Source organism: Nycticebus coucang, chromosome 8, assembly GCF_027406575.1.
Source record: "Nycticebus coucang isolate mNycCou1 chromosome 8, mNycCou1.pri, whole genome shotgun sequence".
Taxonomy (NCBI): domain Eukaryota; kingdom Metazoa; phylum Chordata; class Mammalia; order Primates; family Lorisidae; genus Nycticebus; species Nycticebus coucang.
The window spans coordinates 109,757,540-109,773,698 of NC_069787.1; the positions used below are offsets into that span (position 1 = coordinate 109,757,540).

At 42.9% G+C, this 16,159-nt stretch overlaps 1 protein-coding gene across 1 annotated transcript in view; it reads right to left on the reverse strand.

Annotated features, from left to right (window-relative positions):
* PCOLCE2 (procollagen C-endopeptidase enhancer 2) overlaps nt 1-15,543 on the reverse strand; it is a 78,821-nt gene extending 63,278 nt beyond the window's left edge. The window contains exons 1-2 of the mRNA XM_053599552.1: nt 15,117-15,543; nt 14,025-14,133 (exon numbers count right to left, since the gene is read on the reverse strand). Of these exons, the coding sequence (XP_053455527.1) occupies nt 14,025-14,133; nt 15,117-15,199 (192 nt within the window). The 5' untranslated portion in view covers nt 15,200-15,543. The remainder of the gene's footprint in view (nt 1-14,024; nt 14,134-15,116) is intronic.
* Nucleotides 15,544-16,159: the final 616 nt, after the last annotated feature.

Here is a 16,159-nt window from a genome sequence, read left to right on the forward strand (position 1 = left end):
AGGTAATCCAGCAGACTGTCTGATAATTCCCTTCTGACTTACTAATTCTGTGATTTATTTCTACTTTAAGAAATATACTTTTGTTATTTTCAGATGTACACAGTTAAGATTTATGGGGAATAATAAAATAATATATGTACAGCTAAGATTTATAAAGATAAATTTATATATCTAAGATTGATGAGAAATAAGGTAAGTTCATTATAATGATAATATAATAATGAAAATGAGTATACTGGGCATCTCTTGGAGTAGATGCCCAGCTTCTTGTTTAAATAACTTTTTTAAACCACATATGTATGTATCCTCAAACAATACATGTTTAGCCATTAAAGAACAGTGGTTCAAGTTTCCAACAGCTGATGACTGTGCTAGCATCCTTTTCAAAATACCAGTTGTTCTGGAGTATCTATGGGGACATCTACAGGGGCCCGCAAAGTGGGCTGGCTTACTCATGAGTGTCCACAAGGTCCTTCCTCTCCTACTTCTGGAAAATAGTTTGGCAGTTCCTCAAAAAGCTAAACACAGAATCAGTACATGATCCAGCAATTCCACTCCTAGAAATGTACCCAAAAGAATTGAAAGTACCAATGTTCACACCAGCATTATTCAAAACATTAAAAAAAAAAATACTCAAAATAACCAAAAGGTAGAAACAAACCATCAACAGAAGAAAGTATAAATAAAATGTCCCTGCTGATGGAAGTGTCTTGCAAGTCCCCTGGATGGACTCTCGCAGAGGACGTCTGTTTCCAGAGTGCTATTTCCTGAAGTTCCCTCCACCCTATAAATGTTGCAGGGAGTTGTGAATGGGTGTGATGGAAACAGCTGCCTCCCAACTCTGCACCACACTGTGTCATCTGGAACCCAGGGCAGCATTAGTCACAAAAACAGACCTGTCAGTTATTCCCTGTCCATATCCACAATACATTTCTCAAAAGTCAAACACCAAAAACAAACAAACAAAAAAGTAAAGAAGCAAACCAAACCTACCACCCTCAGAAGAGGAGGTAACATCGATCCATGACCAGGGCCTGTCCATTCATAAACATCCAGGTGACATTGTGTACTCTACTCATAATGGACGAGAAGCCTCAGAAATGTTATTTGGGGCGGCGCCTGTGGCTCAGTGAGTAGGGCGCCGGCCCCATATGCCGAGGGTGGCGGGTTCAAACCCAGCCCCGGCCAAACTGCAACAAAAAATAGCCGGGCGTTGTGGCGGGCGCCTGTAGTCCCAGCTGCTCGGGAGGCTGAGGCAAGAGAATTACGTAAGCCCAAGAGCTGGAGGTTGCTGTGAGCCGTGTGACGCCACGGCACTCTACCGAGGGTGGTACAATGAGACTCTGTCTCTACAAAAAAAAAAAAGAAATGTTATTTGCTGCCACATGTTAAAGCCTCTGAATCCTCTGCACTCAGAGCAGTGGGGACGTCATAGTTTCTGTAAGAAACATCAGTGGATAGATGCTTTGTCTCATGCAGTTGCAGCTGAAATGTCACCTCATCAGCGTCACTTGCTTACATCACCTTATTTTATTGTTTTCATGGTACTTATTCCCACCCTCCCTATTTTAGTGTTTCTCTCCAACTTCTAGAATGCAAGCATCATGAGTGAAGGGAACTTCATTATTGTATTCCCAGAATATAAAACAGGGCCCACACACAATAAATGTTCAATACATATTTCATGAATGTACAACAATTATTGTTTGAGTATTTACCATGTGGTAGGCACTATTCTTAATGCCATACATGTAACAACTAATTCCCAAAGAAATCCTATGAAGTAGGAAGTGTTATTATCCATATGCTATAGATGAAGAAACTGAGAGACAGGGAGATGAAGTAACAAGCTCAAAGTCATCAGCTAGTAAGTAATCTTCTTGGTAAGCTACTGCCACATAACAAACCACCCCAAAACCTAGGGGCATAAAACAACAGTAAACTCTTTTTTCTTATGGTTCTGTGGGTCACAGGTCTTAGCTACATGCTTCTGGCTTGAATTACGGTGAGTTAGTAGCTGGGGCTTGAGTCTTCTGAAGGCTTAACTGGATCAGCCTTTCACAATGACTTCTTCACTCACTTGTGTGGCACCTTAGCTGCAAAGACTGGACTACCCAGGGGCTGTCTGAGCAGCTCTCTCTCCACACGAGTAGGCTGGGCTTTTGCATAGCACAGTGGTCCTGCATGGCATCTAGCTTTCCTGCGTGCATGTTCTAAGAGACTAAAGCAGAAGCTGAGAGACTCCTTGTACCCTCACTCCAGAAGTCACATGGTGTCACCTCTCTCCCTTCCCATTTGTTTCAAGAGCCAGCTCAGATTCAGTGATGGGGAATACTAGGAGGGGTGGTGACTGGCAGGTCTTCTTTGGAGACTCATCATCACAATGGTGGAGCTTGAACCTAGTCAGTCTGGCTCCAGAAACTGTACTCTTGGTAACTTCACTCTTAACCACTATATCATGATATGTGTCTATTAGGAATAAATAAATTCTTTATATAATTTATATAATTAGAGGAGTCTATTCTGGTGATTTGGAACTTCAAAGTCTCTATCTCTAAAGACTTTTTTACAGAGAATTACTGTATTTGCAATTTTCTGCCCATCCTTTCTGGGCTTCTAAATACACTAACTTCAAAAGTCAAGAACACAGATTTGATGCTGGGATGACATGTGGCTGGTTAAAGTATTTCTATGGACAAAGTCCACGGTCTTATGAAAGATCATATTTTAAATGAAGAAAGGACATAGTGAGCAGGAATGGGTATTTCCAAAGGGAATTTGCCATGCCCCAAAGGGATTACCATCCAGCTTGCAACAAGTTGGCCTGTAGACAAGTTGTACACAAACACCACACTTTTATGCCTTATTACAGCCTTGGAAGAGAGGTTAAAAAAAATAACATCACCACCATTTATAGGGCATCTGCTTGTGCCAAGTACTGTGCTAAGGGCTTTTCATCTCCTGTCTCCTTCAGTCCTCCCACTGACCTTACAAGGCAGTCTTGACCTTTAGCTATCTACGATACCAACTGCAGAAAGTCCCAAAAACGTCACTACATACCTGTGAACGTGAATGTCTGAACTGAATATCTGAATCCACGTCAGACTCTCCAATGCCCATTATTCCAGTCCCTAAGCAATGCTGTACGAACCACCACCAAACTTCCTGTGCGCCATTGTTCTTTGTGTCTGGGACAGCCCACCCAGGGAGAGCCTCCTAACCTCCCCAGCCCCATTTTGCAGTGTGATGTTCCAATCACTGCAGTCTCTGCACCCAGCCAGCCCCTGATCTCTGGCAGGCACTTTACAACTGTTTTAATGAATCAGTGAATTACAATTGCTTCAGAGGAGCTCAGTTGTATCCCAGGGATTTCAGAAGGTCTATGCGGAGCAATCAAAGCCCTGTCATAAATTTTCAGGAGCACTTGAGAGCAATGAAGTTGTCACTGGGTTCCCTGTGCCTCTTTCCTTGTCGTCTGGTCCTTGTAACAGCCCATTTCTTTGACTAACTGGTCTTTCCCTCCCTTCTCATTTTGGAAAACACTATTCTATTATATTCTACGCAGTGCTCAGGAGTGTCTTGGGGGGTGAGGTGGTAAAATAAAAGTGATATTTAGTAGCAGGGCTTGTCCTCTGGGCAGCTTTAATTCCAACTCCCCACTTCTCTGTGGGTGTTTGATTTATTTTGGGATGTTTATATTAGTTTTCCAAAGACTTGCCACACTGACTCTCATAATCTAACAAATAATTTATCAGAAGAAAACATTTCCCTTCTCTCAAGTTCCTAGAGCAGTGGTTCTCAACCTTCCTAAGGCTGCGACCCTTTAATACAGTTTCTCATGTGTGACCCCCAACCATAAAATTATTTTCGTTGCTACTGTTATGAATCATAATATAAATATCTGATATGCAGGATGTATTTAGGCGACCCTTATGAAAGGGTCGTTCGACCCCCAAAGGGGTCATGACCCACGGGTTGAGAACCGCCATCCTAGAGTAAGAAATTCAAGAGTACCGAAAAGTGCTATTGCCACTTTTTTTATTGTAGCTCTAAATTATAAGCTGCAGCTGTGTAAGCTGAGAGTAGTGATTACATTTTTCATAGGATGAAAGACCAACAATCCCCACCGATAATATTTCTCTGTGCAAGGAACATGGGACAGCGGCTATCCACAGGCGTACTTTCCTAACTCTAAGTGAAACAGTGTGTATGTGGGGGGAGAAATTCTTAGAATTAAGAGCCTTCTACATGTTCCTCTGGTCTCCAACATTAAGCAACCGGCAAATGAGACCATTCCCTTTTTTACTATCAATACCTGCCAGATTTTAAGGAATTTGCAAATTTATAGTACAATTCTCATTTGCTCATAATTTCACTTCATAAATTGAACTCTGGAGGTGGGCAGGAGAATGTAAAAGTAATTTCATCAGTCCTTTACATAATACATTTTTAAAAATCCTTTCTAGGTGTTGGATCTCCATTAAACTTCTCAATTTACAATGCTTTAAAAATATATTATCTTCATATTCTATTATTATAGTAATATGTCAGGAAAGAATGACTTTTTTGGTCATGACTATATTAATAAAGTGTATACCTTTAAAACATATTCTTATTCGTTCTCATTTTCTTGTCTACTCATTAAACTCTTTCTCAGCCCTCTGCCTGAACACACCACTAAAAACACAAGCAGTACAAAGAAGCACATTTATAAAACATCAGGTATTCAATCAATAAAAACACACTCAACTTCCATGTGAAAAATAAAAACAAGCAACAGAAGCCCTCAAAAGCAAGCAGAAAACTAAACAAATTTAGAAAAATTAGACAGAGGCCCTAGTGGGAAAATGTCCCCTAGAATACTCGCTTACTTATTAGGATTTATATTTGCCTTGTTTCCCAGGATTTAAGGCAGCAAGGAAAACTTTTAAATTCTTCCAGCATCTTATCAATTGAAACCTACCTAATTAGATCATTTACATATCATAATAATCATGAAGTTTCTGAATTATACTCTCTTATTAAAAAGCAAACAAAACACTATGCTCTTACCCCATTCATAGAATGATCTTGGATATGCAGACATTCTATGTAAATTATACTCATTTTTACTACTTTTAAATGTAAATAATATCAACTCAATCATTGGGTTAAATTACTATTCAGGCAACTGGAATAATGAGTCTAGTACAACAAATTCATATGTACATTTAAAAAAAAATCCCATAGTTAAGAGTGAAATGTAAGTCTCATATAATTCCAAATCCAGCATACAGTTGAAAGCCAGGAAATATGTGTTTAAGGCCAAAATTCCATTCCCCTATCTGTCCTGCTGTGGTTATACCAGGCAAATAATAGTTATAGTAATTTTAGAACCACTGCTATACCCTTAAGTATAATTAAGCAACTTAAACGTTGAGTTCCTGCCTAAATTCGCTATTTGCTTTCTCAAATTATATACCTAGCACTAATCTTACTAGGACATCACTAGATGTCTCAATTTTCATATAACCCCATCCCCACCATGGCTGATTTTCTTCTCATGAAGCCATATAGAAGTTATTGAGAAGACATAAATCCTAGTCATGTTTTTAACTTATACTTCTTGAAGGCAAATGTGAATACCATTTAAATTTAATCAGGCTTCTGGAGGATGGATTCATTATGATGATTTTAACATACATAAGTTACAAAATTGCCCTTATGGCAATGGTATAGAAATCCCTTCACATATTGTTTGTTTGGCATATTTGGAATTATTAAGGCACATGTTATTTTTTTTATTTTTTTTTTTTTTGTAGAGACAGAGTCTCACTTTATGGCCCTGGGTAGAGTGCCATGGCCTCACACAGCTCACAGCAACCTCCAACTCCTGGGCTTAAGCGATTCTCTTGCCTCAGCCTCCCGAGTAGCTGGGACTACAGGCGCCCGCCACAACGCCCGGCTATTTTTTGGTTGCAATTTGGCCGGGGCCGGGTTTGAACCCGCCACCCTCGGTATATGGGGCCGGCGCCCCACCGACTGAGCCACAGGCGCTGCCCCAAGGCACATGTTAAATAGCCTTGTGAAGTCAAATAAAGCCTTTAAAGGATAAAGTAACAATGTCTCAGTCTTAGAGTAGTACACATTTAAAATAAGTTATAACAACTTTTATTCTTTGCATGGGGTAATAATTTTCACCTCTAATAATCTAAGATCTTCAATAATTTTTCTTTTCTTTTTTTTTTTTTTTTGTAGAGAAGAGTCTCACTTTACCGCCTTCGGTAGAATGCCATGATGTCATAGGACTCACAGCAACCTCTAGCTCTGGGGCTTCCGCGATTCTCCTGCCTCAGCCTCCCCAGCAGCTGGGACTACAGGCGCCTGCCACAACGCCCGGCTATTTTTTGGCTGCAGTTCAGCCAGGGCTGGGTTTGAGCCCACCACCCTCGGTATATGGGGCCGGCACCCTACTCACTGAGCCACAGGCGCCACCCGATCTTCAATAATTTTTAAAAGTGAAAACCAGCTTTACTACCACTACTTAAAACTACTTACAGTGACCATCTTAATGCACACACCTAACTGTTACTGATTCTCTTGTCTAACTACTCCCTACCAGGTTATAAGCTCCCTGAAGACAGAAATTGTGCCTTGTATTGGGGCCCAATCCAACGCCTACTACATAGCAGGAGCTCAATAAATGTTGGTGAATGTTTATTATTTGATAACTAAGTGTGTAAGAGTGTAACTATATCGCCGAGTCTGCAAACGCTGTGCTAGTCTTTTTATACCATTATAGGTATGATGATATTAGGTAAAGTACAAAATCTTTAGGTCTCTGTTTCCCCACTTACAATATGGGCATACTAATGTCCATACCACCAATCTCATAGAATTGGATGCAAATGAAATAAAATCATTCAGTATATTTGAAGGTATACTAAAAACCATCCATGGTATTATTATTTTAGTTTTATGATTTCTGTAACCAGCATATAGTCACATATCACATGATGCTGGGAGAGATGGATATACATTCTCACAAATGCTTTTGCAACTGATTTCATCACTGTGCAAACAGAGTGCACTTACATAAGCCCAGATAGATGGCATAGCCTAAAAACACCTGGGCTATGGGGTATATACAGCCTGTTGCTCCTAAGCTACAAACCCATATAGCATGTTACTGTACTGAACACCACGGGCCACTGTAACATACTTGTAAATATTTATATATCCAAACAGAGAAAAGGTACAGTAAAAATAGGATAACAGGTGAGTCATTATGAAAGTTTTGAGATACACAAAAATCAAGAAAAAAAAATCAAATCACAAAAATCACAAAATCCATGCAGACAAAAAAATAAATGTAGCCCTCCCGGCAACAATGAGGAGCCAAACTAGTTGAAACTTGCATGGGTGAATTAGAAAGGATGCTGCTGTTGACTGTGGTTCTTGAAAGTGAAATAATGGACCACACAGTCTGTCTCAAAACTTTCATAAGTGACTCACATAAAGTCTTACGGGACTACTGTTGTGTATGCTGTCACCCATGACCAAAACATCATTATACAACATGTAACATGACTGTACTTTCCAACTGGATAGAAAAATTAGGTAGTTATCATAATGATAATATAATACATGCATTACTTGGAGAATCTGAAGACTTTTCTACGTAAGGTAACCTATGCTTTTTTTTTTTTAACTTCTGCATGAAGTAGCTAAATAAAGAAAAATTTGCCACATACCTATAGTTTAAATGAGACTGACTCAAACCACAGCCAAATACTCCTCCCATTTCTGGCAAAGGTGTGTGACTCTGATTCTCGCACGTTATTTACTTCATTAGTTAAAAAGATTAAAAGTTGCAGCTTGGCGCCTGTAGCATAGTGGTTATAGTGCCAGCCACATACACAGAGGCTGGCGGGTTCGAACCCAGCCTAGGCCAGCTAAACAACAACGACAACTGCAACAAGAAAACAGCTGGGGGTGGTGGCAGGTGTCTGTAGTCCCAGTTACTTGGGAGGCTGAGGCAAGAGAACCATTTAAGCCCAAAAGTTTGAGGTTGCTGTGATGCCACAGCACTCTACTGAGGGCAACATAGTAAGACTGTTCCAAAAAAAAAGAAAAAAGAAACTCAAAAAGATTAAATGTTGCTTTCTAAGTAGACCCTCCAATACTAAATTCTAAACTGCTCAAATGTTTGCTGAAGCCAGATTCATGCTGAAAATAGTAAGTGAATCCTTAAATTGGCTTTAAAATATTTGGGGGGGAATAAAGCAGGGATTATAAATAATAAATTAAAAGCTTGTAATTTCAGTAATTATTTATAACAGCAGGACCACATATATGGAATACATCATTTAAAAACCTAATTTGTAAATTATGCTCAGTTTTAAATCTAAGAACAAAATCATTTTCATTGATATTTGTACTCCAATTGCTATTTTGGTTAGATAATAAAAGCAAATGCCTTACCCATTCAGATGTGATATTTGGTTTTAAGTTTGGGAACCAATTTTGAACAACAATTCTTACATGCATGTTCAAGGCGAGTTTCCAGAAGGTTCAAGGCTTTCAGTTTCCTCTAATTTGCAGTTACTGTACCAAAGGTTCATCTGGTTCCACTTAGCCAACCGCATCATATGCTGCCCAAGTCACACTCTGAATGGGGTTGCTTTCATGAAGTAGTCTTCTGCTATTAGTGCCTATTTTTTATTTTTAAAAAAATCTCTATATCAAATGATCAATAGGTAGCTCTAGTTCTATTATGAGAATCATAAAATGAACAAGTTATAGGTAAAAATGTCAAGGAACAGAACTATTGGTGATCTTCCATGTTCGTAAAGAATTTGTCACAAAACTCTTAATGGCAAGGTGATCTTTATGTGAGGGGTGCCTGTGGAGCAAGACTGCAAGCTTCCCGGTGGGCTTTATCTCACTTTCCACTCAGGGCCTTGGGAGCACATCCTAGCAGGCAGCTCCCGATGCTCGCATGGCCTGTGAAGTCATCTGCATGTGCCCAGCACCCAGCACCAGGCCTAGAGGGTTCTTCTGAATGTTTCTTGCCTGTGGAGCAGTGAACCACAGAACACTGGTGTGTCCACTCTCTTGTACTTCCTTTAAAGATCTCAGAGATCGGGCGGCGCCTGTGGCTCAGTGAGTAGGGCGCCGGCCCCATATGCCGAGGGTGGCGGGTTCAAACCCAGCCCCGGCCAAACTGCAACCAAAAAATAGCCGGGCGTTGTGGCGGGCGCCTGTAGTCCCAGCTACTCGGGAGGCTGAGGCAAGAGAATCACGTAAGCCCAAGAGTTAGAGGTTGCTGTGAGCTGTGTGACGCCACGGCACTCTACCTGAGGGCTGTACAGTGAGACTCTGTCTCTACAAAAAAAAAAAAAAAAAAAAGATCTCAGAGATCTTACTGTACCTGGAACACAAACTTGTCTTGCAGGAGAACCACTGTGACAGAGGGGTCTATGTGCTCAGATGTCAAAATCTGGGGTTTCATTTATTGCTACAGAGTGTGGTACAGGTGGAGCTACGGTGTTCTCATCCTTGAATCATTAAGGGGATTTTTGCCTCACCCTAATCCTGTTGTTCTTCTGAGCCTGCTTAGAAGACTGGTCACCATTTTCCAAAGTATCGTATACACTGTAGCTGTGAATTCACACTCAGCACCCCCATATGTGAGGACTATGGTATTTTATGCAGATGCCCCCTAGGTACAGTCCCCAAAATCAACTCCCCTAGTAATGTAAGAAACCCTCTGTACTCACCCTTACTATGAAACTAATGTAGGACCTTCACATGAAAGCTATAACCCAGTTACAACCTAAGAATTGGGAGAAGGGGGAAAGGGAGGGGAGGTAGGGGGGAGGTAGGTGGAGGGAGGGGGATTAATGGGATTACACCTGTGGTGCATCTTACAAGGGTATATGTGAATCTTAGTAAATGTGGAATGTAAAGGTCTTAGCAAATTAACTAAGAAAATGCCAGGAAAGCTATGTTAACTAGTGTGATGAAAATGTGTCAAACGGTCTATGAACCAAGTGTATGGTGCCCCATGATCATACTAATGTACACAGATATGATTTAATAAAAAAAAAAAAAGAAACCCTCAATCCCATCATGGATTACAAAATATTTAATTGTTTTGTAACACCCAAATTCTCTGATTTACTCTCTTGTTGTTGAGAACATACTCTGCAAAATTAACTAGTAAAACTTAAAACTCATTGAGGCCACAAAGAGCTGGTGCCCAGAAAGAAGCTGAATCAAGAGGCTTGAGTTCCAACTCAAGAGAACAAGGATGAACTTCCCGATTCGCGAAGCAGAAATACAACTAAGCAGCACAGAGCACCTTTGTTGGAGACTTATCTTTACATCAGGAAAATTAACATAAAGATTCTCTAGAGCAGCATTTTCCAAAGGAAATTTTGCCATGATGGGAATAATCATATTATAATATCTACTGTCCAGTATGGAAGCCACCATCCACATGTGGCTACTGAATACTGGAAATGTGGCTATTATGACTAAGGAACTAATTTTTTTTTTACTATTGTTAAATCATAGCTGTGTACATTAGTGCAATCAAGGGGTACAGTGTGCTGGTTTCATATACAATCTGAAATATTCTCATCAAACTGTTCAACATAGCCTTCATGGCATTTTCTTAGTTATTGTAAGTAGACATTTGTATTCTGCATTTTAAGGAACTAATTTTTTTTCTTTTGAGACAAGGTCTTGCTTTGTTTCCCAGGCTAGAGTCACAATCACACCTCATTCTAGTGTTGAACTCCTGGGCTCAAATGATCCTTGTGCCTCAGCCTCTCGAGGAGCTGGAATCCTAAGTGTGAGCCACCACTCCCCACCCACAATTTAAATTTAAACAGCCAATATAGACAGTGTGTTGGACGGTGTAGCTAAGAACTTGCTATATGAATTTTAAAGTACTATAATATAAAGACGAATCTAAATTCCAACCTGCAGGCTGTGCTTCCAAACCAGAAAGTCTAATGTGATTGGCTAGAAAGTCTGGCTGTGACAGCTGGCATGCACCTTTCTTAAAGCAGCCAAACATTAAAAATCAGACTTTTCTCCCTTCTCCCATTGGTAGTTTAACAGTTTAACAGCTGCAAACCAATAGGGGGCTGGTTTCATTCAACTGAATGAAAACCATTAGGCAGTGAAAGCCACCTTGCTGGGACACATCTCCAATTAGCAAGACGGAAATGGGAGAGGTGACTCTCCAGCTGCAGGAACTGAAGTTTGAGGGTAACTCTACAGACTTTCCTATCTCCAGCAAGTGGTCTGCGTAATGTTTTAAAAAACTGATATTGAACCATCCAAAGGGAACACTATGCTCAGTTTACTGCAGGAGTTGGAAGATGGACCGGATCCACTGGTTTTGGCAAGACCTTGCACAGACCGCCTCAGATGAGGCTGCAGGAGAGCACAGAGCCCTGTTTGGGACAGCCTGGAGCATGTGGCCTCTCAGTGGATGCTACTACCCCCTGACTGCAGGCAGAAGTGCTGAGCAAAGATGTGAGGCAGACGACGTTTCTTCATCTTCTCTGTTACCACCTTTGTCTATTACACCATCTTCTTTCTCACAGATACCACAGTAGCTTCCTAAGTGGTCCCCCTGTTTCCCTTCTTAACTCCCTATGGTTCATCTGTCCTCCACACAGCAGCCAGAGGGACTTTTTAAAATCAGATAATCTCATTCCTCTGCTTAAGAGCCTCCAGTGGAGGGTGGTGCCTGTGGCTCAGTGAGTAAGGCGCCAGCCCCATATACCAAGGGGGGCGGGTTCAAACCCAGCCCCGGCTGAACTGCAACCAAAAAATAGCCGGGCGTTGTGGCAGGCGCCTGTAATCCCAGCTGCTTGGGAGGCTGAGGCAGGAGAATCTCGGAAGCCCAAGAGCTAGAGGTTGCTGTGAGTCCTGTGTACATCATGGCACTCTACTAAAGGCGGTAAGGTGAGACTCTGTCTCTACAAAAAAAAAAAAAAAAAATATATATATATATATATATAAAAGAGCCTCCAGTGGCCTCCTACTCAAACTCCTCACCATAGCCTAGCAGGGGTGTCCAACCTTCCCCCCCAAACCCCGCTATATATTGGGGAAAAAAGAGTTGTCTTGATTCATACATTGAAAACACAAACATAACAAAAGCTGATGAGCAAAAGGAAGGTCCATGCATACTTTTTGCGATACCAGACACCACAGTAAGCAAAGGAGGCCTCAAATAATCTGCATGCAGCCCGCAGGCTGCAGGTTGGACACCCTGGCTGTTCATCTTTTTCACTCCTCTTCCCAGTATCCCCTGGTTCCTTCTGCTCCAGACACACTGACCTCCTTGCTTTGTTCTTCAGATAAATCAAGAGTCCTCCCCGCCTCCAGCAGTGAGTTGAAAGAGTTTATGTATACTATCTCATTTGGTTTTCACAGTCATCCTGAGGTTTAAAGAAAGTAAATCCTGGTCAACAGTTTATGAAAGATGAAATAAGAATTTGAATCCAGGAAAGTCTGCAGAGCTCGCAAGCTTTACTTTTATGTTACACCCAGACGGATTATCCATTGTACAACTCCCCTCTGCATGCACAGCAGAAGAATGAGTGCATCAGGCTTCTCTGACGCACACACCAACGCCACCCCATACCCCAAACACCATGAATTTCTACATGGTAGGCACATGATGCCGCTCAGCCATTGATTTTCTTGGATCATTTTAAACTTATAGCCATTTAATTACAATCAAACACACAATGATGATAAGAAAGCCAAATTATTTTTATGTTTGTTTTGCAGCCTTCATTCAACGTTTGTGCTAAGATCAGTATTTCAGAGCTATTTTCTATGAATTCTTCTCTCCTGGTCCCACATTCTGCAATAACATAATGAAATCTGTATCAGTTCATGAGATGGTTGATATTTCATGAGATGGGGCACATGAGAGCTGAGCTTCACATAATGTAGGAAGACGTCTCAGATCTGCCTGCCAAATGATCTTGCTGGGAATGCCTCATTGCAAAATAGGTTTTACTTTGCATGGAGGTGAGTTTACCAACTTTCTGATGTAGTCAATTTCTATAATGGTTCAGGCCCCAGCTTCCCCATCTATAAAATGGGGATAATAATACTTGTTCATGGAGCAGTTTTGAGATTCAGCATGACTTGTTAACTACTGGGCATAGCAAGTGCTAGTTCGCACAGTCAGAGGTAGCTAGTTTTAAAAAATCATAATCTATGGGTGGTACAATCTGCCTAAATGAAGCTCTTAGTGAAGCAATGTGTTCAGTTACCAAACAACTTCCCAAAAACAAAAAAAAAAATGAAGATAAGAGTCAGAGAGTGCTACACTGACTGGAAAGATGACTCATTCCAGCTGACTCTAAATCCAGGCTTTTTTTTTTTTAAACTAGTCGTGTCTAAATCCAGCTTATCTTGACTTCAGCATAATCTGTGCCCTTACTAACCAGCATGGGCATTAGATGGGGCTTTACTGGCTATTTAGGTTCCCCTTCCTCATTATTTTTCCCTATTTCTAGATTGCCTTGAGAGGTGGTTTCAACCCAGGGACCTTAAGTACGGTTTTTTTTTTTTTCTTTTTCTTTTCCTAATGGGTGTAGAGTAGTCCAAGCCCTACCTTTGATCTTCTATTTCCCACTTGGAATTTATGAAGGCACAAACAACAAATAACTTCTAAAGGTCATTACAACAGGCCTTTGACTGAAAAACAGCCTTAATACGATCTGTGAAACTCAACTGAATCTGGGTGGTTTTTAGAAACACATCTGCTTTAAGAATTTATCCCCTCAAGCCTTATCTTGTGCCCTTTCTAGTTGCTAATGCAGGACATGATGAGATCTATTAATGCAAATCTTCCAAATAGTTGAGGTAAATCCAACATTTCACTATGTCAGGCATTTGCCTCTAACTCAAATCCTGACACCAGAGGGAAAAGGCAGCAGCCTTCCACTATTGCCAACACCCACTTCCAGGATTGAATACCTTTTGAAAAAAATGCTTACTGTGATTTTCCAAGTACATTTGCTATTTGGAGGGTACACTCCAGGAAAACCCTCGCTGCCAATAAATCCAGACTCTCCAGTAAAAATGCCGCCACATGTGAAAACAGGCCTGCGAAAATAAAAGAGGAAAAGATACTTAATCTGAAACGTGGTCTAACAATCTAATGTTAATTCCGGAAGGTGTAGTGTATTCATTTGGATAAAACTCAATGCTGGTTAGTAAGTGCTGGCACCATGTTAAGGATCTCAAAACTTGCTAGGTCTTGGATATTTAAACCCTAGCCTGATAAAGCATTCAGCTGCCATCTGTCTCCATCATAATAACCTATAATGAAGTCCTCAGCTGAGTGGTAAACACTTGGAGGAAAATGGTAAATAAAGCAATTTAACTGGGGGAGAGTGGGAGAGAAGGTTAAGAGCCAGAATGAGGGAGGTGCCTGGTTTTTAACATAGACAAGCAATTGGTTAATATCAAAAAGTTGTAAGTTCCTAGATTTGGAGAGAGGCCCAGTTCTCCTCCCCTTTTCTGAAAATGATTGACCCTTGGCAGAGCCTTCTACTGAAAAGGGAGCTGATGTTGATGATGGTGGGAGAGGTGCTGCCAAAGTTTGCTATCGGGCAGGTCCCACAGCCCCGCTCCCGAGGCCGCGCAGAGGTTGGCGAAGAGTTAACTTTTCGGAGCGGCTCCCGGGGCGCCGCGCGCCCGGGGGTTTTCTCCGGGTTCCCGTCTCTGGGCACTGCCTCGCCCGGGAGGAAAGCAGCGGTTAACCACAGTCCACATATTTGGGCCCCTGTGCCTCCCTCGGCCCCAAAAACTTTTAGGGAGAGGAGACTCACGTCAGATTAAGGCCCCGCCACGTGGTGACCTGCAGGCGGGTCTGGGGGCGCAGGAGGGAGCCCCAAGGGCAGTCGCGGTTTTGAGGTCCTGGGTGGACCCCTGAGGGGCAGGGGGCGCCTGCGCCCCGTGGTGAGGGCGGGGCGGGCGGCGCGCTGGGCCACCCTGGCGCCCCCAGGCGCTCAGTAAAGCAGCGGGCTGGCTGTGGGGGTAGAGGAAGGCAGGGGCAGGGGGAGCCCAGGCACGGGTCGCATTACCTCTCCGGGGACTGCTGCCGCGAGAGCGGGATGGCGGCGGCCAGCAGCAGGCAGAGCGGGGCCCAGGCGTCCGCGCCCCCCATGGCCGGTGTAGACGCGCACACACAGCGCTTCGCCCCGCGCGGCTCACGCACCGACTCCCCGGCGGAAACGCGGCTCCCGCGCCGGCCCACGCCCCTGTCCGCGCACCCCCCCTCTCCCGCACGCGCTGCCGCGGGGCAGCCCAGGTAGCCGGCTGTGCGCACTGGGCGGAGCGGGAGCGCTTTTAAAGGCGATTACGGTGCAGTCTGACTCGACGCTTCATTTCCCCAGAGGAGTCGCTCTGGCAGCCGCAGGCCACTGCTGAATATCCCGTTTGTTCTCGGAGGCAGGAGGGGCGGCTCCGAGGCCAGAGCCGCCTCCTCTCCTGGGGCGGGCGGGCGTCTCCTCCCGGCACCCCGGTATCCGCCGCCCCTCTCGCGTCCCGCCCGCGGGGGCCGCGGGCAGCGGGGTGGGACCGAGTCCGCTGCACGGTGCTGCCCGAGCCGGCCGGGCTCCGCGCGGCTTCTTGGGTGTGCTTGGGGAGTGTTTTTCCCAGTTGCCTCTAAATAAAAAGTATTGGCTTGCTGGTTGCTGGAAAACCTGAAGTTCCTTATTTGTCTCCTTCAAAAACTCAAGATCCAAAGAAAGAAAGGGGAAAGTAGAAGAGGAATTCTGTCATGTCTTAACTACTGCTCTCATTCGCTTCACACACACACACGCGCGCGCGCGCGTTCTTTTCTGTTTTTACTGGGGTGTGAAAATGAAATCACAGGGAAGGTGGTTATCTGTGCCAGGATTTAAACGTGGGTTCCCAGGAGAGCGATTTGTGTGTGGATTGTCATTAAATGTCAAATAGTGAGGACAGAAACCAAATCATCATCTCATCATCCCACGTTATGTTCCGAAAATGGTCTTTCTCTGCTGGCGTCGCTTTGTTCTTAGAAGACCTTTTCCAACAATTTCTTTCTGACAGGTTACGATTTACAGAGAATCTGTTTTTCTAAGAGGAACAATTCTAGCCT